This window comes from Muntiacus reevesi, chromosome 22 (assembly GCF_963930625.1).
Source record: "Muntiacus reevesi chromosome 22, mMunRee1.1, whole genome shotgun sequence".
Classification (NCBI taxonomy): domain Eukaryota; kingdom Metazoa; phylum Chordata; class Mammalia; order Artiodactyla; family Cervidae; genus Muntiacus; species Muntiacus reevesi.
In genome coordinates, this window is record NC_089270.1 from 30,176,495 (window position 1) to 30,201,988 (window position 25,494).

Genomic DNA, 25,494 nt, shown 5'->3' on the forward strand with positions numbered 1-25,494 from the left:
ACATACCCACTGTTCCTGATTTTTAAGTTTTACAGGGAATTTATGACTGGGCTTCCCTGGTGGCTCAGACGGTAAAGCGTCTGCCCGCAGTGTGGGAGACCACGGTTTGATCCCTGGGTTGGGAAGATCCCCTGGAGAAGGAAATGGCAACCCACTCCAGTACTCTTGCCTGGAGAATCCCATGGACAGAGGAACCTGGTGGGCTGCAGTCCATGGGGCTGCAAAGAGTCAGAAATGACTAGGCAACTTCACATTTTTTATGACTAGGTTGCACTTTCTTCTGCAGTAACAGAAAATATGGCAAAGTAATTCAAAGCAAAAACTTCCATGTGCGTCAGCCTTTTATTTTCCTTCTTTTGATCTGTTGTAAGGCAAGTTTCCACCACTAGAAAGGGAACATACACACACACACACAACTACAAACTTCAGTATAGTAAATTGAAGTAATTAAAACACATCTATGGACATTTAAATCTGTTTTCTTCTTAATAGACAAACACTTGATTTCACTATGTGACTTGTTAAGTCTTTCTATTTCAGTGATCATAAAGAATAGGATTCCACTGTTGGGGTCACCAGAATTATTAACACCCACACTCCTATACTTGTATAGAAATTTCAATATAATAAATTATATTAATTAAAATTGGCTAATTTAATTGCTACTGAAATTTGATATTATTATAATACAAAAAATGTTGAAGCCAATTTAATTATTGATATTATCTAAGTGTAATGTGTCTACATATAGCTAGACTACAGGACCAGCAAAACAACTTTATAATCCACAGTTGTATCTTTGTACTGAATTCTCATATGAAAAGAGGATCAATGATTAGACAAGCAATTTCCAACTTACCAAAGACCATAATTGTGGAGTTCCTCAGAATTCACTTGACTCTTCTGAAGGAACAAAAATTGGTAAAATGTGAGTAAGGTAGTTAGTAATAAAATTTTGTTAAATCAAAAAATGAACACTACTTATTTTCCCAAAAGTATGCTTAATAGATTATTATATTTAATCACCTTCAAGGTTATAAAAACAAGCATCATTATATTATCTCAAATAAGCAAAAAAAAAAAAAAAATCAAGATTTCAAGTTAGGAATTTAGGAATGCCAAAATCTGTGCTTTATCCCCCACACTGCATTCTAATGTATATCATGGGTATAATCAAAAGAAAGGTATTAAAAGATTAGCAAAAGTGTGAGGAGGATAAAGTTGAAATTTTACTTTGGAGAGAAAATTTTCCTCCTAATTTCATCAGAATGAATATCACTTACCAAATAGATAGCACTGTTCCACATGTTCCTGAGTAATGTATTAACATTAGCCATATATAAGAAAGTTCTCACCAATTTTCCATTTCAGAAAATTCTAGTATAGGACACTAAGCATTTGTATGTCAATGTTTATTCTAAATCTATTTTTATGCTATGTTTTCTTTTATTCCTTTGATAAGACAACAATATGCAGTCATTTAAATGAACTTACCACCACAGTGGCATAGTAGCCTTTCCACTGTTCTCGGAGCCAATGGGGTTAGGGATGTCAGAGAATGATGGGGCATCGGTGTATTGTATGCCTAGTGGAAGGTAATACCAGGCACCAGAAGGATAGGCATCCAGCTGGTAGAACTGTCTGAAAAGCTAGAGAGAAAGACCATTGAAAAAGCAACAGTGTATGAGAAATCAGTTCTGAATCTCTGAAAATGAATCATTGCATTCATTTCAGACATGGCTATTTGCATCACAAGAGATGTTTACTCTGTGAGGAAAGCAGAGAAATCAAACTCTTCCCTATGGTAAATCACAGTAAGGAAATTTTGGAAAGGGCTTTTCTTAGGGTACCTGAGGGATAATGAATAAATCACTTCTTTAAGATCAATAGTCAGTATCGAACTCCAAGAACCTGCATTACCAACACAGGTCCAGTTACCAAAGTCCAGAGGAAAGTGGTAGTATGAATTTAATTATTATATAATTTATAAACTCATGGGCATTTGGGCTAGAGAAGGTCATTTTTGCCTTTCTGTTCTATAGTTTAGTTTTCCATGAAGACAGCTCAAAAAAAGGGAAGGTCCTCATCCCAGAATAATACAGGGTTTTCAGAAATGCCAAGAATAAAGAGAAAAGAATTCTCTAATTCCTAGCCCAGTACCCCTTCATAACCATAAGGTTTTGGTGCAAAAGCATTATTTCTTTTCTGAAATTTTGGAATAGGTACCTCTGCTAATCTATCATGGCCTTTTATTTGTTTCTGTGTATTAGTATAATTCTTTATATATTCAGGTGGAAAATATATGTTTTTTGATGGAATTAGAAAAGCCAAAGAAAGCATTTCAAGTTTTGCTGTGGTTGCTTATCCTAATGATTATAATAAGTATGATATCTGATATTTTTTCTTATTAGTATTAATATAAAAATAAAATAAATTCACCTGAGGGTAGAAGTAGGCCAGTTCCTTAAGGGAGAGAGAGAGAAAAAATAGTTTTGTGATTCAAACCCAGTTAAATGTCATAATAGACTAAAGTATCACTACCAAATGCTCTTATTAAGATTAGAATGATCACCCTCATTTTTTTTAAATTACATGGAAAGGTAAGGATGGTGTACTCTTTAGAATTCAATGAAGTACGTAATTGTCTTTTCTCTTACTTTGGTCCATGAGTGAAGAGAGAATTTTAGAAGAATTTGAGAGAAAAATATGATTCACATTAAAGAATAATTATCATAAAATCGATTGATGACTACTATGTTTTGAATCTTGTTTAATCCCTTATCAGATTCATATTTATAAAATTCCATGGCTTTCTTTGTATGGTTTAATTTTTTAATTAGCATACTATATATAAGCTCAACCATCAAAGGCCCAAAAAAACTGAATTGAATGCAGTTACCACCTTTAAAAGTGAAGACACAACAGAACACTGCAAAACTCAAGATATGTGAGTTTGGAAAGAAAATAAATTGCTGGATTCATATTAATTTTCCAAATAAAAGAGCAAGGCTCAGAGAGAACACAGCTTGCTCAAGGTCATAAGATTAGATCTAAGACTGAAAACTTAAGAAGACCTGACAGTACTATAGATTAATAAAAAGTCAAATGTGAACAACTTGAATAGTTGGTTGAGGTTGCTCTAACTTAAAAGTTGACCGGAAGCTGTCTTCACCCAGGGATGGCCATTGTTCTTTCACTTCCTTGGGCATCTTAGATCTGATCTTTCATAGCAATGCTACAACCAGCAATGTTAGAGTCCAACACCAGTCAACAACTAAGAAATACTAGCAGAGCACTACTTCTTGATGCAACTAGTAAAATAATTTCTAAAAAACAGCGGCTACCAATAGATAGTTTGGGGTTGTATTAAAACACACACACAGACACACTCTTACCTGACTCACTCCTTTCATAGGCTTTTTCTGAAAAAAAAAAAAAAAAAAAAAGAGTCAGGGTGATCTTTTAAGGCTGAATAAAACCAAAAAATGTAAGAAGCAAACTTTTTGAAATGCTTTTCATGTTAGAGATCTGGGAATTCACACTAATAATTTTGCCAATTGCATTATCTAGATACTATTTCTTCTAACACATATGAAACATACTCAACAATCCTCATAAGATTCACTAATTGGAAGAAGTGATTGAAATTGGCATAGCTTTTGATAGGAATCAGAATTGTAATAGCAGCACATATTTCACAGTATCTGGTTGTCAACTTAAAAATGAAATCAAAAGCCCCAGGAGCACTACTGAATCAATGGGATGCAGGGCAGAAGAAGAATCAGTTTCTATTATATATTATAGATAAATACACTGTACAGATGGAAGAGAAAACAGAGGATCAGAAAGGTTTTTTGACAGAGGCATTTAATATCTCTCCAGTTTCTTCTAAAGGTTTCAATCAGTATTAATAAATCTCCAAGTGGCTTGCTTGAAATAGCATAATTATGAGCTTGAATTTCCTAAATCTAAGTTGAATTTAAGAATCAAATCATGGACATAAAGATATAAAATTTAGGAATACCTTAAAAGAGAAATTAACATTTCATAGTGTTGAGAATTACAAAGGTGTTGCTGTCAGGTGAGACCGACAGAACAGAGCAGCCCCCATTCCAAAGAAGAATGGCAAATAGTTTTTCCTCAGATTGATTACTGCAAATTGTTTCAGAAAGTTGGGAGTGAAAAACAACCACCTGAGAAGAAAGAAGTCTCTTCAAAATTGTGAAGTTATTTAAAAGCAAGCATATTTAAACTTTGCAACATATTATCATTATGTAATTCATTAAGCAAAATATTACCTGTTGGGCATGGATTCCCTCTTTCATACTGTGAAGTAGTTCCTAAATAGAAAGAAATATATTCTAAGTTACTTAGATATCTTCTGATATAACACATTCATTTTACAATTACCAAGAATATATTACCATCTGTGAAGATTAGGATAAACTGTATACTCGGTCAAAATCTTGAAAATTAGAAATAAATCTTTAATTTTCTAACTTTAGAAAAAATATTCAACTCAGTGTTATATTTACTATAGTTTGGAAGGACAAAGAATCTATGTTTCATATCTGGGGGAAAATAATCTAGCAATTCCCTAGGACTACGTATTTTCTGTTCCTGACTATTAATCACTTGTTTACATTTTATCTTTTATACATTTTAAATAAAACTTTTATCAAATATGGGTAGTAGAAAAATTTCTCCCTTGGATTATATTTATTTCTGTTAAAAAAAGAAAGAGGAACACACATTATAAAAACAACACGTGAAGAAAATACTAAAATATTCTAGATTTAATAAATAATCTTCTATGGTCATGAATAGCTTCCTCAGAAAGAGAGATCACTTTATTTCAGTACATTGATTTTACTCATGTGTGAATCACAGACATTTGCTAAGTACCTCTATTCACTGTGGGTCTATGCTAAATGCTAGGGACCATCTCTGAGATAAATAATAATGAATACTATGAGCAGGACCATATAGTTCTAACTCTTGTGGAGGTTACAGCCTAATCATATCATAACTAAGGTGCTAAAATATATTATTCGTGTAATTTCTTAGATTAGTAATAAGTTTGATTGTGGTACTGATATATCTAAATTTATTTAGATTCTAAGCCCAAAGCAACATAAGCTACTTGGAAACTGAAGCAAGAATGACACTGAGATCCAAATTAAATTCATTATTGACTTCCTCCTTCCTACAAGTGTAACAGAATAAAAATGTGAAAATGTAATTTTGCTAAATTAAGACAAGTCCTTTTCCCTAAAGTCCTAATTAATGAAGCTTTTTTGGCATAACTAAATGAAAATTTTATGACCTCCCAAGTGAAAAGCTATGATACTCAAAAGGATTGATACTACTAAATAGTGAAGCTGGATTGTGCTAATAGATACTTTTTAGATGTATCCACACTATCAGCAGATAGTTTATGACTTCATAGTTCAAATGCACATCTTGATTAAAACAAAAAACAAAACCTTCATAATATTGTCAGAGGTCTGATAAACATAGCAAATTTTGTAGTCTAGGGACTAGGGGAAGGAAAATTTTTTTGAACATTTTATTGGACTTGTCACAAGCTAGCCTCAGGGATAATTGAGTAGGAGATTGCTCATTCAATATTCAAAACAACATCAGGAAGTGAAAATAACTGTATTTCCATTTCACACATAAGGAAATGGATCTAGAGACCATGAGATCAATCAACTTGCCAATTCTTTCTCAGAGAATTTTGACAAAAGCAATTTGAATGTATGGGGGATCCCTGATTACTTCTATAGAGTCTACATTGTTTTCTTAAATGGAAAATCTATTTGGCAATAATCTGTGCTTTCACAAGGAGGCATATATATGGAATCACCACCCAGAACTGAATTTGGGAAAATAAATACAGAACAAATTCCAGAATATAATGAATCATTTGGGAGGCTCTAAGATGATTTGATGTAGAATTTAGTCAAAGTAAATTTCATTTAATTATTTTAATTCTGTAGATCTAATTATGTATTATGATAATAAAATATTACCAGCTGGGGTAGGTTGTATTTTTGCAGTTTGAGAAGCTGTTCCTATTCAAAAAGAAAAAATATTGTCAATTTCATGGATACCATCCTTCATGGTATCCCTTTCCCGGGAGTAAAGAATGAGGAGCTAATAATCTTACTTTAGTGTTGTTTCTGCCACAGAGAATTTGGGTTAATCCAATGACTCTTTTTTTTAAAAAAACAATATAAAAGCTACTTTGTTATCTTATTTTTAACTTAAAATTTATTATAATGCAGTCAGATATAAATAACTATTCAGTCAATTCTAAAAGAAATCAGTCTTGAATATTCACTGGAAAGACTTTTGCTGAAGCTCCAATACTTTGGCCACCTGACGTGAAGAACTGATGCATTGGAAAAGACCCTGATGCTGGGGAAGATTGAAGGCAGGAGAGGAGAAGAGGACGACATAGGATGAGATGGTTGGATGGCATCACTGAATGGACATGAGCTTGAGCAAGCTTTGGGTATTGGTCATGGACAGGGAGTCCTGGTGTGTTGTGGTCCAGGGGGTCACAAGGAGTTGGACATGACTGAGGGACTGAACTGAACTGAACTCAAGTCTAGTCAAATCTATAGCATGCCATTTCAATACTGTGCTAATCAGATCTGAAAGCAGACTACAATACACAAATATTTAAATGAGAATATGAATTAAATATCTGGGATTAAAAAAGTTGTCAGTTTTATTTTCAGAAGGGATCAGTACACTGCTAGAATCTGTTAGACTGCTTACTTTGTTTTAAGTTTAGCAGATATTGAAAAGGAGAGATAGTTTATCAATACAACATTCTTACTCATTCCCTGATACATTGGTTTTTGATTAACTTTTAATAAAATTTTACCAGATAACCCAGGTAACGCTCAGAGGGCACATCTTCCTTTTGAACCTGTTTCTGCTAAAAAATTCAAAAAATAAAAAGTTTAATTAAATTTTAAGATATCCTGGATGATGTTAATATATTTTAAATTTAGTAAATACATCTCACCTCAGCAATATTGGAAACAATTTCCTTAAAAAATAAAAAACATGTATTGTTAGTTTTATGACATTAATTTACATTCAAGATTAAAAAAATGCTAATTAACCAGACACATCATAGCTTATCTGTGGTAAACTGATTTTAGCCACAAATTCCTGGGTAATTTAGCTAAGATGAACACTCAAAGCACATGTGATATTCAAGGTTCTCTTTTCTCTTCTCACTGCTTTCACCAGGGAAGTTATTCAGCATGTTGGAGGTGATTGTGAAGTATTCACTTTTAACTGAATTCACAGAAACTCCACATAATGGAGCTGGGTTTAATCTGTAAATTGGATGAAATTCTGCTTCCAAAGTTTAAGGACTTCATCACCTTGTTTGCCTTCTCTTTTTCTCCTCTAGGTTAACAAATAGCAAAGAATTCCAGTCTCTTTAACATAGAATTGACTGAGTTCCACAAAGGATGTATCATGTTTATATTTCACAGTTTAGAAGCATAGCCATTATTGTAATTTTCAGTGACAAGATTTAGTTCTACCAAAATCTGGGAAGGAAAAAAAATTAGAAAAATAATGTTTGGACACCACAGATATCCAGATATGATTATTTGCCCAGAAAGAAATCTGTCATTTTATCTCTGACAAATAATTGTTTTCTTACATTTTTTGGGTTGGTAGCCTTGTGTGTTAAAAGTTAGGATAGAGCTGCATACATAGTGCCTTGTACAATGAAACCTTATGGGACATGTAAACTTTATGGTTCAACAAACTTTCATAAACATTGTCTAATTGGGATACTGAAAATTAACATAAAAATGATATACCTCGCTTGATGAACTGCTTCCAGATTCCACTTGCTAAAATAAAGAAAATCATTGTTACGGCCTCTGAGACTTATAGAATTAGAAAGAAACTATTCCACACTTTCATATTGGGTTGCTAACTAGTTTTTAGTGAAAACAATGGGTATAAAAATATTCAGGGCCAATAAAATGTACTTTTTTTTAAATTGTCAATTTTATTTAAAATATGTTGGAGAGGAGAATATAATAACTTACTTTGTAACTTAAAACCTTTTATTAATGTTAAAACACAGATACTTTCTTGAGTAGAATGCAAATGCATATGAAGTTTTGTGATAAAAATGAAACCTGGAATGAAGAATCCTACTGAGCTGGGCTACCTGAAACCCTGGGTTGAGTTAGTTAATATACTCACATACACTTGGGGCAATTTTGATGTAAATAAATTGGAAATATTAAAATAGAACAATCAATTTCAGAATGGAACTAAAATTACATGAGCTTTTAAAAGTCTTACTCTATGAAACATTTAGTTTTTTTCCTAAGTCATAGATGTTTATATTTACATATGGACATGATTTCTGTTCCCAAATACATACTAAGATATTGATTCTAATATGCAGCAAAATATTCATCTCTTGGGAGAGTTGAATGAAAAGTATTGTGGGCTAATTTTGTCCATGTTTTGAGATTAGGCAGCATAGCCCATGCTATGGAGAAGGGAATGGAAAACCACTTCAGCATTCTTGCCTTGGGAACCCCATGAACAAAATGAAAAGGTTAAAAATATGACACTGAAAGATGAACTCCCCAGGTCAGTAGGCGTCCAATATGCTACTGGAGAAGAGTGGAGGAATCACTAAATGAGGTCAATCCTGAATATTCATTGGAAGAACTGATGCTAAAGCTGAAGTTCCAATACCTTGGCCACCTGATGCAAAGATCCGACTCTTTAGAAAAGACCCTGGTGCTGGGAAAGATAGAGGGCAGGAGAAGAAGGGGATGTCAGAGGATGAGATGGTTGGATAGCATCACTGACTGAATGGACATGAGTTTGAGCAAGCTCTGGGAGATGGTGAAGGACAGGTTAGCCTGGCATGCTCCAGTCCATGGGGTCACAAAGTTGGGCATGACTGAGCGACTGAGCAACAGCATAGCCCATTGATCCTACATAATTGCTGCAATAGATTCTTTCTGCCCAAAGACCACGCTCAACACACGAGAGTGAACTCTTACCCTGGGATGACAAAAGCAGGGTTTTAATTTTTTGAGTCAGATGTTTCATTTTTAAACAATCATGCACATTTTGCTTTTTACTCTTGATTTTAATAAAGAAGCAAAGTTTCTCCTGATCATGTAAATGTAAATGTCAAATTTCCTCTCCTAACTTTATCTGGCACAACATTGTACATTCTTGGGTATGATAGCCCTGCTTGAGGAGTTCAATTGCACAATTGGAGTGGATAGCTTTCTTAAAGTATAGAGCATATCCTATTTATGATATATAAGTGTAGAGTTTATTAAAATAAAGATCTTACCTTAGTGTCTTCCATGGCATGATCCTTAGAAAAGAAAAGAGAATTAACTTTATTTTTCATGACAAACATTCCAATGTAAAATGATAATTACCAAATAAAATGGATGCCAAAGGAAATAGAAATGGGTGTCAATAGTGAAGTGGTAAGGAAAATAAAAAAAAAAAAGCCTACCTACCAGGCTAACTGAAGAGTTTGCCTCTTTAATCTGCATTTCAGAGTTCAATAAAAAGTACTGTAGATTTTTGTATGTTTTTATAAATCAGTGTAAATATCCTACATTTTCCTTTAACTAGCCTAACTTCTTTTTTTCTTTAACTTGGCCTTTGGATGACAAACCAGAGCATTGGATTAAAGATTATGTGATAAATAAAAGTGCACAAAGCATTGGTTCAATGATGTATATTTAAGCAAAATGAATTTTCTCCACGTAGTATGTTGTGTTCAGTTTCCATGGCCATAGCAGTATTGAGAACAGTGAGATGATACATAGAATTTAAGCTCAAAATACTATGTTGGTTTAGTTATCCAGCCAATTTTGCTCAACATACATGTTGCATCTTTTTTTCTTTAAATTAGAGATATCTGTTTTAGTTTTGGCCTTAGAAAATTGTTTATTCATTTTGATTAGAATATTTAAAGTGTATTTGATTAGGATATTTTTTACTTCTTTCTTTCCCTTATATTATACTTAATAGTTTTAAAATAAAGAATCTTACTTCAGTTGATTCACTCTCGGTATCCTGCCAAGAAAAGATGCCCAGTCAGGTATGAAGAATAATTAAGAAGATGCAAAGTTTTAAATATCTGTATTTTTTTTTTAATAACAAAGCTATTAAAACTTTGAAAAACAACCTTGATCAAAAAATTGTGTTTGAAGAAAGTGAAAAATCAATTGTGTCTATGTAAAACATTTTTGGAGCAGATATATTGCTTTATGTAGTACTCAATAAAACATTCTTTCTGTTTTGGTGATAAGTGAAAATAGTCTGTCAGTACATAATTGCACTAATTCATTCTTTCATCCATTCATTCATCTATACTAATGCCTTGTCTCCTCACAGTTGCAAAGTTAAATCAATAAAATAAATGTTTAGAATTCTCAGTAGATCTCATCAATCCTTTTGAAAGTTCAAGAAAACTATAAATGTTGCAGGAAATTTTTTTTTCTAAAATGTTATTCCTACTGCACAAAGCATTTTTGACACACCACCTTAAGAAAATTTTCATATTTTCATTACCTTGAGTTCATCACACTGTTTTTCCCTCAAAAATTCTCTTTGTCAAAACCAATAAATTGTAGGTTGCAAAATATGATCTTGAGATAACTTTAGAGTAATTTATTTCTATCATTTATGTTCCTTACCTTGCTCAGTTCACTGATGCTCTCCTTAAAGACAGAAAAGAAGAAAGAAACATGAATGAATGGATATCTGTAAGAAATGTATCTTACATTGTGCTGCTGCAAATTAAAAAATAAATATGCTTTTTGTGAATGCACTAATATTTCGTGCTGTATCATTTCTTGCATTATCTCCTTGCTAAGTTTTCTTTATTTAAGCTGTCAGTACATTACTGTGCACTTAAAAATGTTGAAAAACTTTGTTCCAGTAAATTTGACTATTATTATCTTTCATCTTGTTTAAGTCATAATTCTGAATTATCTTGATCTCTCTGTCTGGTTCAATAATCTAGTGTCTATTTCCATAAAAAGGCAATAAAGAATTGGAATAACACCATAAATAACACAGAATAAAATGCTTTGTTAGTTCTGTAGTATATTCTGTTCAGAGTTTCTTACCTTTCCAAACACTTCTGGAAAAGGCTACAAGGAAAAAAGATTATGTTAAAAATCATTCAGACCAAGTTGGGTTGCCTATCAAATCTTTTAAATAGTGGTCTTGAAGTAAAATTTCTATTTGTGTTCTATTTGACAATTCAGTTATGAAATTACAGAAGACACAATACATCCAGGATATTGTAGAGATAGAACATTCCATCATAATGAGAATGGAAATTGTAAAATTTACATAGATTATGCACAAGACAGCATAAGTGTTTTACAAAGAGCCAAATGTATAGGTACAGATTAATATTTAAAGTAGCTTTTTAATATTTGCATATATAATTTCAATATTCTTTGTGGTTGCTTGGGTGAGCAAATGAAGAAAAAATCTGACCAAGTGAAAAAAATTTATAAAGAAAAATTAAGTTGATTTTTCCAGAAAAATACATTTGTCCTTTAAGAAGTGGATAACACTTACCACCACAAAAAGCCTGAGTAAATTTTCATTGAGGACTTCCTGTAAGAATTAAATTGTGAATTGTAAAAGTGAAAAACAGTCAAAAAAAGAGAATGTTTTTCCATTTGAACACAAGTTCTCCATTTATTTAGGTAAACCAAAATATTTCTTAGGTAAAATAAGAGATAATTAGTTTCAGTTTTATGATCTTATTTTAAAATCTGAAGGAGACACCATATTTGGTTCCTTCTTCACCAGGCTTATAGGTTTAGTCACTTCATACTTATGAAATGCCAAAGGAGGCATTAAATAGGAATGCAATGAAAACAGAAAATTGAGAGAGTAATCAACTATCTGAGTACCTGGATACAATTGAAATGAATGTATACAAATGAAAATTGAAATGAAGAAGACATTCAGTATTTATCATAGCTAACTGAAAGAGAAATTAGTTGGGGTAAAGAAAGAACCTTACCTCTCTGCTATCTGGTCCATTCTAAAAAGATTAAAAAGTGAATTAAGCAGTGGATAGGGTGGAAGATTAACGACTCTTGTAGAAGTGTGTGGTAGAGTATCTAATTTAATACTCAGTGTGTGAACTGAGATCAAGTTGTAAATCATATGTTTGAGTGCAAGGAAAAGAGATAGAAAGAATCAATAATCCATTAAAATAGACCACATACACATATTCTGCTTAATTAACTACAGCTCTTGAATAATAACATTTTTATTAATCCTAAGTACGTAAGTCCAAATGCCCTCTTCTCTAAAAAGGTTTGTGAGAGCAGATCAATATTCAACTCAATAGTTGAAGATATCACACCTCAGCGAATGTGAAACTGGCTGTTTTCTAGAGAAGGGAGGAATGGGACTGCAATCTATATATTAGCAGTTTATCATCACTTAAGCTACACAATTACAGTGAGTTCTTAGAACATAGTGTAGAGCACTCACTTGAGGGAGTCCTTGGTGCCCGATAGGATGTTTCTGTTAAAAAAAAAAAAAATGCAAGAATTGTAAAACCAAAAGCACTCATAATGCAATAATAATAATATCACAAGGCACATGGAATACTATACATTTAATACTGCTGCTTAAGAAGTTTGTATTTTAACAGCCAAATTTGACACCAAGTTCCCCTGGGAGGGAAAAAAATAGATTTTATTGGCAAAAGTCAAAGAAAAATAAATTATCTTCTGTTTTTAGAATATGGTGGAGAAAATTATGTAACAAGACAAAAATAATCTGAAATATTGTTTGGATTTTATTTTTTATCATAAATTAAATTATATAGAAGTTTATCTCAATCTTAACTGTTTTTAACTGTTAGTTTTAACTGTTTGTTTTAACTCAACCAATTTTAACTGTTGGAACAAGATTTATGTTTGTTAAATGTTAGCATTAAAAAATGATGTTCTCTTTGGAAAAGGATTAAGGAATCTGTTTGCTGGGGAATCTATATCTGTTTCATTGATAAAAGGACAAGATATGGGCTACTCCGATGATACATTTCTGAAGAACTCAGATCCTTTTTTTGTAACTTATTGTCAGCTATTTCCTTCTTTCGATGCTTAGGGTTTAGCACAGAAAGAACTCTATTGGTTAAGAAGCTGGATTATTAGTGATCCTTCATTATTCAAAATTTAGGAAATAAGAGTTTAACAATAGAATATCTCAGCATTTCAGAAACTTTTGCATCTATATTTGATAGTTTGAGTGTCCAGATATCAATGACTATGATTTTATTTGAATCGCTTTTCTTGTCAGTTGATTCCTCTTTATTTATTTATCATTATCTAGAGGTCACAAAGGAACAGAATAACTTCTTGTTTCACGTTAGTAACTGAATTTGTTTTTTGAGAAGAAACTTAAGTTACTTTACATTATCTAGTTTTTCTCCCTACAAGGACCAAATTATTAGATCTTTGAATCAGCTGAATGAGCCCAACTTTCTGTACCTTGAGAAATATCGGTTGGCATGAGCCATCCCAAATGAGAGTTTGATTTAGGTTCCAAAAGTGGATACATTGGAATATAGAGCTTAATAGCGCATTTGGTAATACAATATTGGACATATGTATGTTTACAAATATGTTAAGCCTATAATGGACCCAGGCAAGGAGACTAATTACCTTCTTTGATGCTCTTTATTGTATTATTAATTACCTTCTTTTTTTTTTTTTAATTTTTTATTGTGAGGTGTTTATATTTCAAGTTAGAGATTTTATTTGGAGTTAAGTCTTTGAATGAACTAAATAATAATGATCAAAATGTGAAGGATTACCATAGCTTTCATATCAACACTTTAATAGCTAATTAGAGACCATCAACTTCTTTACTACTATAATATCTTGCACTTGATGAGACTTGCACCAAATTGCATTTGAGATAACTTCAAACAATAATCTAGAATCTTCTAAACTCTCTACTGTACTCACAGGCCTGGCAAGAGCAACAGCCGCAAGACAGGTAAGGATGAGAAGTTTCATGGTTGTCAAGATCTGTGTAAGAAAACAAAATAGTTAGGTCTTATAATAAAATTTGATTCATGAAAAAAAAATTCTTGATTTTTCCAACAAAGGAGTATATTATGATAAAAGTTTTTTCACTTGAAAGTAATATTTTTATTCATTTAGTTTTTAATTTTGCTCTTAAATATAAATATTTACCATTGAAATTATCTTGCTTAGTGCTTATGTGAGATAAGAAATACCAATATCTTACTACACTTTAGAGTAAAGCATTTGATCCTGAAAGTAATAATAGGGTTTTATCAGAGGAATAGAGAAGCATCAGTATTTAAATATTACAAATTTTAAAATACTACTATAAAAATTAAAAAGAAATTTCCTCTTAGATCATTGCTAAAATTGATAAACTAAAACCCACTGGTAAGTTACATTTAATTTTTTCTGTAATTTTTTGAAAATGTCTTTATTTTTTACCCTGCTCTTTCAGAGTCTTCATGAAAAGCATTGTTTGTGCATTATGTAGAAACTATTAACCTTCATTAAATTTTTAAAAGGATCAAGCTATTACTTAATTTTGCTATGTTGATATATCCATGACATGACTCTATGAAGATGATTGAACAAATTCATAAGTCAAACATATCACGTTTGACTCCTAGAGTTCCATTAAATTGCAAGACCCCAAAATACATACATTTATATGTGCTGGAAAAATGAGTTTCAGATAAATAAGGAAAAATTAGATTATACGTGAAATTTGTTTATACCTTAGTCAGCGAACTAATGACAGATTATTTTATATAGCTTGCTTCAGTTTGCAAACTGCAGAATCTACCTGCATTTGTTAAAAAAGACATATTTATAAGCCCCAAATGAGTTTACTGTTTTCATCCATTTGTATCCTTATAAGTATCCAAATTAAATCATGTTTATAAAAGCAGTCATTTATATCTAATTGTCTATCACTGATGTATCCTTTATAAAATTAATTTTATTAACCTAATTACATGGAATAAAAATGGCCTTGAAATATTCTACCAGAAATGACCTTCACTATGAAAACAAAAATATTATAAATTATTCTGTATGACAACTTTTTACAGAATTTGAAAAAAATGATTCAAATTATTTTTACCATAAATCTATACTGAAGTTATGTATTTACATTTCCAGTATATAAGAATTTAGTTTTAAAAATTATCAGAAAATTTGGTCTTTATAAAAATTATTTTTTTATCTATAGCTCTGAGACAGATGGTATCAACAGTTGCAAATGTATTTTTAATCTAACAGTGTATCATAGGAACGTACCAATACTTGCAATCACATAGAAAATTTGCAACAGCGTATTAGTGAAGAATGAAAGATGAAACAGAGAAAAATCATAGAAATTTTGTTATATGTATACACAATACCTTGAACCCAAGACTGGGAAGAAGCAGCAAGCTGGGTTGATGATCAAGGTGATGGCAGACTTTAGCTTTTAAGCTATTTAAACCTAGTGATTAGTAAAATGCTAATTTTGTGGTTTCAGTTTAACCAATAGGTTTATTTAAATTCTAAGAATTCTCTCACATAGGAAATCAATGTTCTGTTCAATTCCTCTCCCAAGAAATTCTAAGGAGAGTTTACAACAAAGAAGTGATTCATGCTCTGGTACCAAATTATACAGGAAATGGAATGGCATTGTTCTAAATTAAAATGCAAAAAAACCCAAAAAACCCACAAACCCTAGATTTATGGTTATTATGAGAACATGCATTTATATCAATAAAATTTCCTTTGTAACTTTTGAAAAATTCAATACCTGTAAAGGAAATTCTTGGGACAAAATGGGGTCTTCAAAATTTTTCAATTTCTATTAACATACAAGGCCATGAGAAGAATTCATTATTCATTTCACCTCTTAAAACTCAATTAATCCATATTATTTATTTTAATTATTTACCTTGTGGAATAATTTACATTATATGTGGTCTGACCTTTTTGTACTGCAAAAAGAAAATATAATTATTGTATAAACTTTGGTGGCATTTTAATTATACCACCCAGCAATTTGTTGTTTGTTTAGGGTGTTCTAGTTGTGCTAACTATTTCATTCGTTCCGGTATAAATTGTTGTTTAGTCACTAAGTCGTGTCCAATTCTTTGTGACCCCATGGACTGCAGCCTGACAATCTCCTCTGTCCATGGCATTTCCCAAGTAATAATATTGGAGTGGGTTGCCATTTCCTTCTGCAAGGTGTCTTCCCTACCCAGGGATCAAACTCAGGTCTCCTGCATTGATAGGCAGATTCTCATTACAGATTACTTAACTAAAATTAATAATTATTCAAGAATTACAAAGTTAAAATATTGCAAAAAATAAACCATAACTCTGATTTTCTATCTTTTAGAGTAAACAAGTAAAAGAAAAAAAAATTCTATCTCTCCAGTTCTTAATTGTACTCCTAGAATTAATTGGTATTGTACATTTTAGAAAAATATTATGTGCTAAATAAAATATACAAGTGGGGATTTTAGAAACTTGTTGATTGCAACTCCTTGTTTATAAGAAAGGAACCATATTATATACTTAAAAAATCTATAGCGATATTTACAGTGTATTCACAGTTATATGACAGGAACATTATCTTGTATTAAAAGAAATTTCAAAACTGTTCAGGCTCTCCACTTTGAAGATAGAAAAGACTATAATTTCCCATATTGAAGTTTTCTTTAGGTATTTTCTTCCTTACTGTCTGTTTCACATCAATTTCAACAAGATACTTGTGTTTTCTATTGACTCTAATTTATTCAAGGAGCTGAGAACAAAAATCCTTGCTGCATTGTAATACTCTACTTTTGTCTTCTCCCAGGAGTGTATCCGGACTTTCCAGGAGGCACTAGTGGTAAAGAACCTGCCTGCCAATGCAGGAAACATTAGAGATGCAGGTTCGATATCTGGGTTGGGAAGATCCCCTGGTGGAGGAAATGGCCACCTAGTCCATTGTTCTTGCCTGGAGAATCCCATGGACAGGGGAACCTGGCAGACTACAGTCCACTGGGTCACAAAGAGTTGGACATGACTGAAATGACTTAGCACGCATGCAAAGGAGTGTGTCCACCACAATTTGAAAACATCTGTCCTTTGACACTCATCCTTCTTCATAGTCCAGTTCTCACATCTGTACATGGCTACTGGGAAAACCATAGCTTTGACTATAAAGACATTTATCAGTAAAGTGATGTTGCTTTTTAATACACTGTCTAGGTTTGTCAGAACTTTCTTTTCAAGGAGCAAGTGTCATTTAACTTCATGGCTATAATCACTGTCTGCGGTGATTTTGAGTCCAAGAAAATAAAATTTGACACTACTTCCACCTCCCCCCCGCCTCTATTTTCCATGAAGTGATGGGGCAGTATGCTATGAACTTAGTTTTTTGAACACTGAGTTTTAAGCTGTAGATGAGAGACTCCACAACTGTGGCTATCTGGGTCATTAAGACCTTTTAAATACAGTTCTTCTATGTATTCTTGCCTCCTCTTCTTAATTTCTTCTGCTTCTGCTAAGTCCTTTTTACTTCTCTCCTTTATCATGCCCATCTGGGTTGGGAAAATCCCCTGCTGGAGGATCTTGGGAAGTGTGAAATATTCCCTTGCGAAATATTCCCTTGACTGCCGCAGTTTTCTTGGAGATATCTCTAGTCTTATTCTATTGTTTTCCTCTACTTCTTTGCATTGTTCATTTAAGAAGGCCTTATTATCCTCTCTTGCTATTTTCTGGAACTCTGCATTCAGTTGGGTGTATCTTTCCCTTTCTCCTTTGTATTTTGCTTTCTTCTTTTCTCAACTATTTGTAAAGCCTCCTCAGACAACCACTTTAACTTCTTGATTTTTTCGCCCCTTTGGAATAGGGTTGGTCACTGCCTCCTGTACAATATAATAGACCTCCACCCACGATTTTTCCAACACTCTGTATACCAGATCTAATCCTTTGAATCTATTCATCACCTCTACTGTATAATCATAAGGGATTTGATTTAAGTCATAGTTGAATTGTCCATTGGTTTTCTCCATTTTCTTCAATTTAAGCCTGAATTTTGCAATAAGGAGCTCAAGATCTGAGCCACAGTCAGCTCCAGGTCTTGTTTTTTACTGACTATATAGACCCTCTCCATCTTTGGCTGCAAAGAATATTATCTATCTAATTTCAGTGTTGATCATCTGCTGATGTTCATGTACCAGAGTCTTCTCGTGTTGGTGGAAGAGTGTATTTGCCATGACCAACATGCTATCTTGACAAAACCGTTAGCCTTTGACTTGCTTCATTTTTAACTCCAAAGCAACATTTCCTGTTACTCCAAGTAATTCTTGACTTTCTACTTTTGCATTCCAATCCCCTATGATGAAAATATTTGGTGTCAGTTCTAGAAGGTCTTGTAGGTCTTCGTAGAACAGGTCATCTTAAACATCATCAGCATTAGTGGTTGGGGCACAGACTTGGATTACTGTGATGCTGAATGGTTTGCCTTGGAAACACATGGAGTTCATACTACTGTTTTTGAGATTGCATCCAAGTACTGCATTTCAGATACTTTTATTGACTATGAGGGCTACTCGATTTCTTCTAAGGGATTCTTGCTCACAGTAGTAGATATAATGATAATCTGAATTAAATCACCCATTCCTGTCCAATTTTAGTTCACTGATTTCTAAGATGTTGATGTTTGCTCTTGCTGTCTCCTGCTTGACCATATCCAACTTACCTTGATTCATGAACCTAACATTTTAAGTTCTTAATCAATACTGTTCTTTGCAGCATTGGACTTTACTTTCATCACCAGACACAACCAGTCATTTCTGCTTTGGCCTGCCTGCTTCGTCCTTTCTGGAGCTATTAGTAACTGCCCTCTGCTCTTCCCTAGTAGCATATTGCACACCTTCTGACTTTGGTAGCTCATCTTCTGGTGTCATATCTTTTTGCCTTTTCATACTATTCATGGGATTCTCATGATAAGAATACTACAGTGGTTTGCCATTTCCTCCTCCAGTGGATCACATTTTGTCAGAACTCTTCACTGTGACTTGTCCATTTTGGGGAGCCCTGTATGACATGACTCATAGCTTCACTGAGTTACTCAAAGCCCTTCACCACAACAAGTTTGTGATTTGTGAAGGGATTGAAGATTTATATAATACCAAATCATGCAAAATGATAGCCTACATTTATTTAATTTATATTGATATTTTCAATTTGCTTTATCACTTAAAATTCTTCGCTTCCAACTACTAAACAAGGCTTAAAGTTGAGACACATATTTAGATCATTTGTAGTCAAATGGGCCTTTGCCTTGTGAATAAAGAAAAATATTAATTTCCTGATGTAACAGAGTCACACATAGGGTGACCATAAATTTGGTCATCTAACATTGATCATTTGTGATAGTAAAAGGGTCTACTCTTAATAATTATAACAAAACAATAAACATAAATTGAACTAATTTAAGAGCTCAAAGGTATAGATATTCTAGTGATATCACAACTTGTTTAGAAAATACAACAAAATCTCTAAAGAAATGAAACTGGAAATAGATCAGGTAAGGCAGAACTAAGCTTTCTTGACTTTCAAATTTCAACATTGAAAAAAAAAATTGGATTTAAATTTATTAGAAAAATTAGCAAAAAAATAAAAAGAAACATTATTAACAATAAACATAGATTTTTGAAAAACAAAACTATGAGCTAAGGGACACATTCTCCTCTGCAAGATTATGCACACTGTTGCTAAATATTCTAGTACAGATTTGAACCTCTTTGGAGGACTGACTTTGTTTGAGACAGTGAATAATTCAGAATTTGAAGTTTCAAACTGGTTTGTCAAAATTCTCCCAGGAACATCTGACTGGTTAGTCTTCTAGGAAAGTGTTGCTTAATTATATAACAAACAGTCAACCTTCCAGAAGGAAAGTTACTGAGAAATGGGAAAGATATTTTTGTTTTTCTCTAGAAATCCATATGCCATGTGGAATCTAAGAAAAGATACGCAAGAAGATTATTAATGATAGTTCTTGCTGCTGCTAAGTCACTTCAGTCGTGTCCGACTCTGTGCGACCCCATAGATGGCAGCCCACCAGGCTCCCCCGTCCCTGGGATTCTCCAGGCAAGGACACTGGAGTGGGTTGCCATTTCCTTCTCCAATGCATGAAAGTGAAAAGTGAAAGTGAAGTCGCTCAGTCGTGTCCGACTCTTAGGGACCTCATGGACTGCAGCCTACCAGGCTCCTCCGTCCATGGGATTTTCCAGGCAAGAGTACTGGAGTGGGGTGCCATTGCCTTCTCCTAATAATAGCTCTAAGGTATTGTATAAAAAGAATTTTAGTATCCAGAACTAAAACAGAGTTCTTTTCAGGAAGTTTTATATAGTGAATATATGATAGTACTGGAAATGTGGAACCTCTGCTAAATTTTATATTTATATTTAAAACAGTGTCCTTTTTAACTTGCTACTCTGTCAACTGGTCTTTGGAAATCTTAAGTGAACACAGTTTAAGTAAAGAGGTAGAATGTAGTGGTTGCAAGATAATGCTTCAAGGTCAATTTGTAAGTTTAATTTCTGGCTTTCAATGACCAGCAGTGTAATTTTGCAAACTCATTTTGTCTCACCGGTCCCATCTGTTTAGTAACATCCACTTCCTATGTGATTGAGAGGAAAAAGGTCACACACTTAGAAGAGTGCCTGAAATAAAATAGGTACTCATTTAAAATTATCCATTATTAGAGCATGATCTTTGAAGAATTCCATCTAGTTATTTTGTGCCCAAATTATTTTCCTACTTCAGGGACTTGTTAACTTTTGAGAATTTATGAATTATATTTTTACACTTATATATGCACAAAAAATGTACAGAAGAGTAAAGACAAAGTTTCTAATAGTGACCACAATTGAAGAAAACTTGGAAAGGAATATGAAAGGGGAATAGAAAGGAGAAGTTTTTATTTTTATTGATGAGATTTTTTGTTAATGAAATCTTACACAATTTGATATTTACACAAAATAGTGAACTAAGACAGTGCTCATTAAACTTTAATGTGTTTATGAATCACTAGGATATCATGTTAAAATTCAGATTCAGATCTAGTAGATCTGAGATATGTCCTCTCTTTCTGCATTTTTAACAAGTTCTCAAGTGATATCACTGCTGGGAATCTATGTGATACTCTTTGAGTAGCTAGGAACTGAGAGATTTGAATATGTAAGGTATAGTCCTCTCTTTTAAACTTACACAATAATGAAAGTTTGTACACAAAATACCATTGAGAAATATGCAAAAATTTGAAAATTGTAACAATGTATAGGAGTAATAATGACATTAAAAATACTGAGTTGTGTTTCCATTAAAGTGTTCACCTTATAACAGTGTCTAAAATAAAGCATTTCCTTATCCAACCCTAGATTCTGTAAGTAGGATATCCCTCTAGTAACAGTTTATCTGTCTATGTTGTACTCTCCTTTTACCTCCAGCCAAAAATTCATTCATTTTGCACTAACAAGGCGTTCATATACTTAAGACACCTGGGAAAAAATGGACTAAAATTTAACTCTGTTGACTAAATCCTACCTAATGAGTTCTTTCTGAAAGACTGTATTTTGGTGGTAAAGAGATTTTACCTCTCATGAATATCTCTTCTGACTTGACAAAATATGGTTCTCATGATTGATAAATCTTCCTAGCTCTAGTCATTGGTTGTCCATGTTTAGCAGTGTTAATATGATGATATAATGTATTTAACATGCCTTACTACCTCCAGGAGATAGTGAAGGACAGGGAAGCCTGAAGTGCTGCAGTTCATGAGGTCACAAAGTGTCAGACATGAATTAGCAACTGAACAACAGTAACAACTAGCTATCAAAACTAGCTATCTTATCCTATCAGATGGGATAATAAACCATCCTTCTGCAGCATGGAATGTACGCATTTATTAATCAATTTTTACAGTTCTTTGCATTGTTTAAAGTCTTCTTTTAATTATGAATCCATTTACTCTTTGTAAGAATTGTACAGTGAAGAGAAAGCAGAAATTATTCTTTCTTTTATAGATAAGGAAACCAAACCATCTGTAAGTTAAGTATATTAATTTCTGTACAAGGTCATGCATCTGATAACCAGGCAAGGATGACTCAGATCTTCCAACACCAAAACCTCTGCTCTTTCTAATATATCTTGCTGCTCATTCTTTTACTCAACAAAGATGCTTAATATATGCAAGATGTTGTATCTTTAGATAAACCATGAAGAATGCAACATTCTAGCAAGTGGAGAAAGCCTAAAATGCATAAAAGATGAACTGATTTAAGCCATCAGGGGTAGTGTTAGAGTAAGAGGAACTAAAGGACTCACATAAATAATAAGGACTTAAACAATAAAACTCACATAAACAATAAAAAGGACTCACATTGTTAAAGACAAACTTTACAATAATTCTGCAGAAGGCTGCAGACTTTCAGACATGTGATTCCCTAAATCCAATATGATCCAACAACAATCTTCTAATGCTTTTGTCTTTCACTAACTATAGCAATATCAATAATAACAATGCTTTTTCATTCACTAACTAATCTTTAATAGTGGGTAAATGTTTGCACTCTTATGGAAGTGCTGAAGTGTCTAAAAGTCAATGTTAGAGCAGAGAGAGAAAGACATTGGGAATTTGATTGGGTCATTTGAGTGGGCACCGAAATTTTCTAGGATCATGGCAGTTTCAAGATGGAACAGAAAACAAACTGCAGGATCAGGATTGTCTTAGGGAACCCTGAAGGACAGTAAATGGTAGCTGTGAGATGAAGAAAAGGTCAGACTCTAGAATAACAGAGATTTTAAGGTAAGGAGGCCATTTGACTAAAACTAGTAGAAAAAGTGAACAGGGAGTGGAAAGAAAAACAGAATGACTATTCCTTCCCCTCCTGGGGGTCCTTCTGACCTCCAGATACAGGTGGCAACACAGAAGGGACACCTTCTTTCTCCTATCCCCTGTGAGAAGGTTAAAAAATCAGATATTTTATCTGGGAGATACAAATTCAAATGTCTCTCTTTCTAGGAAGTAAAGGAAATGAAAGGAGTTACTGGCAATGTGATTAAATTTCTACAGACACAGTGAAAAGGATTATTGAGGGACTGTGGAACTGGTATGCTTTAGGCTGGAGATTCTTTGAACATGGTTGTTGATTAAAATTTACAGTGACCAAGGATATAGTATAGTAGGGAAGATTTCATAGAGGCACATGAAAAGTCATGTAAAGCTAACAGGTAGAAGTAATTTCAAGATTTAATTCCTAAATGGCTGATATAAAAAGCAAAGGACAGTGAAATTCCAAAAGACAGACAACATATGATGGAATGATGTGGCTTGAAATTTGAAACAATTATTAATATTTGGGTAAGATTTGGAAAGTTGAGAAGTGAAAGGGAGATTTACAGATGAGGGAAGAGCTAATGGCAAGGGTGTAGAGGTATCAAATTAAAACTAAAATAATTCTGTTGGGGAGACAAGCCTATACATTAATAAATTTTATATATTGACAGGTACTATAATTATTGAGGAACACAAGAACACTGAAGGTGCAAAAAGGGAAGTATTAATCTCAGCATGAAAAGATTAGGAAAGGGGTCCTGAAAGATGAGTAAAAGTGTATGAACTAAAGTGAGGAAAAAGGGAAGGGGGTTAAACGTGGAGGTGGGAGGGAGGTCTTGGTCTGAAGTGTACCATAATCACCAGGGAAGTGATGAGTGGCGCAGGTGAAAAGGGAGGCAGCAAGCAGAACATGGAAGACTGTCAGTACAAGGAAGAATTTGAACTTGATTTTGAGAATTAGAAATTTTCCTTTGAGGAAGGCAGATGCCTGAAAGGCTGGCACTCTCTCCTTAGGTGGTGAGGTGAAGTTCTACGGTGCTCTCCAACTCTGCCCCACCTCTCCCCACCCCAGCTCTTCCTGCGTGTCATCGCTTCCTCTTGCTCTTTCAAATCAGGATGGTCATGGATTGTTTCAGTTCAAGTATCTCCGAGACCTTCCTCTTCCTCTGTCTGGAAGCCCTCCGAGAAGGTTAAAGGAAGTATTAATAGAGCTCTCTCTGCTCCAACAATTCACAGCTATGTTCCTGGCCTCCAGCGTCTCCCTTGTTCTGAGCGGTCACCTGAGGAGAAAAGGAAGGTCATCTCCTCAATGTACTGATTATTGTAGTGACAACGCTCAAATGCAGCCATAGTCTTCCAAAAGAAGAGCAAGCTGTCATTTATCAAGCACTTTTTAAAAAAAAATTTATTTATTTGGCTGTGCCAGGTCTCACTTGTGACACTTGAGATCTTTAGTTTGTGACATATGGGAGCCAGTTCCCCGACCAGGGATTGAACCCAGGGCCCCTGCAAGTAGGAGCACAAAGTCTTAGCCACTGGACCAACAGGAAAGTCCCTGATCAAGCACTTTTAACAAGCCAGACATTCAGGTACTGTGTTAGTACCTTTAAAAGATTTTCTCACTAATATGATTTTTCTCATGGTAACCTCCAAAAGTAAACACTATTGTTATTTAGATTTTAGAGATGAAGAAACTAAGGCTTGCAGTAGTTAAACAGCTTTTCCAGGCTAATACATAAACGGTTAGCTGGACTTTGAACCAGGCCATTTTATTCCAGAGGCTCTACCCTAACCCACTGTGGCTCTTTTTTTGGTCCCACTGAGCAACACATGGGATTTTAGTTACCTGGTCAGGGATCAAACCCATGTTCCCGGCCTTGGGAGCTTGGAGTCCTAATCACTGGACTTCCAGGGAGGTCCATGTGCTTTATTTTTAAAATGTACCCCCAAAGACTTTCTGTGTCCTTGATAAGAGTTCAAACACGTGGCTTTATCGTGTTTATTTGTTTTATTATTTAAATGTATAATCAAGTAGATTACTGAAACATTAAATTCAATTTTAGAGTTTCTGATATTTAACTTGTAAAATGAGGCAAAAGGTTTGAGTCACAAGCTTTACTTATTGTAGAAGAGTTATAGATTTGGTTTAGTGACTGAATATTTACACAATTGTTAGAAATCAATAAGAGAAAAAAAAAGAAAAGATAATTCATTAACCTTCAACCCAAAGATAAGAAGCCACTGGTAAAAATGTGTAGTATATTTTTTATCTACACACATACAAGTATATTATATTGATTTCATAAACTACTTGTTCCTCTACTTTTTGTTATGTCATTGTCACATTTTCCCAGTGGCGTTTTTATAGATTAGTAATAATTAAGAAATTTTAAGCAATGGATCCTGTTCTTTAAAATTCAAAATGTAAAAGAGGTAAATGTATATTCCTTCGGTTGCAATATTTCCTGATGGAATATGGTTTTTTTTATTCCCTGGGGCTCTTTTCAGTGTCTATGA

At 33.5% G+C, this 25,494-nt stretch overlaps 2 protein-coding genes across 3 annotated transcripts in view; one reads left to right on the forward strand and one right to left on the reverse strand.

The window, feature by feature from the left end:
* Positions 1 to 25,494, forward strand: part of LOC136152894 (sulfotransferase 1E1) — a 113,096-nt gene that overhangs the window by 14,011 nt on the left and 73,591 nt on the right. The window lies entirely within an intron of this gene.
* CSN1S1 (casein alpha s1) lies at positions 1,491 to 24,844 on the reverse strand. The gene is made up of 13 exons (XM_065914125.1): positions 24,824 to 24,844; positions 14,055 to 14,117; positions 12,571 to 12,603; positions 12,092 to 12,112; positions 11,638 to 11,676; positions 11,175 to 11,198; positions 10,740 to 10,763; positions 7,860 to 7,892; positions 6,899 to 6,952; positions 4,299 to 4,340; positions 3,396 to 3,422; positions 2,440 to 2,463; positions 1,491 to 1,649 (listed from the first exon to the last, which is right to left on the reverse strand). The coding sequence occupies exons 1-13, from the start codon at positions 24,842 to 24,844 to the stop codon at positions 1,491 to 1,493; spliced, it is 564 nt and encodes a 187-aa protein (XP_065770197.1).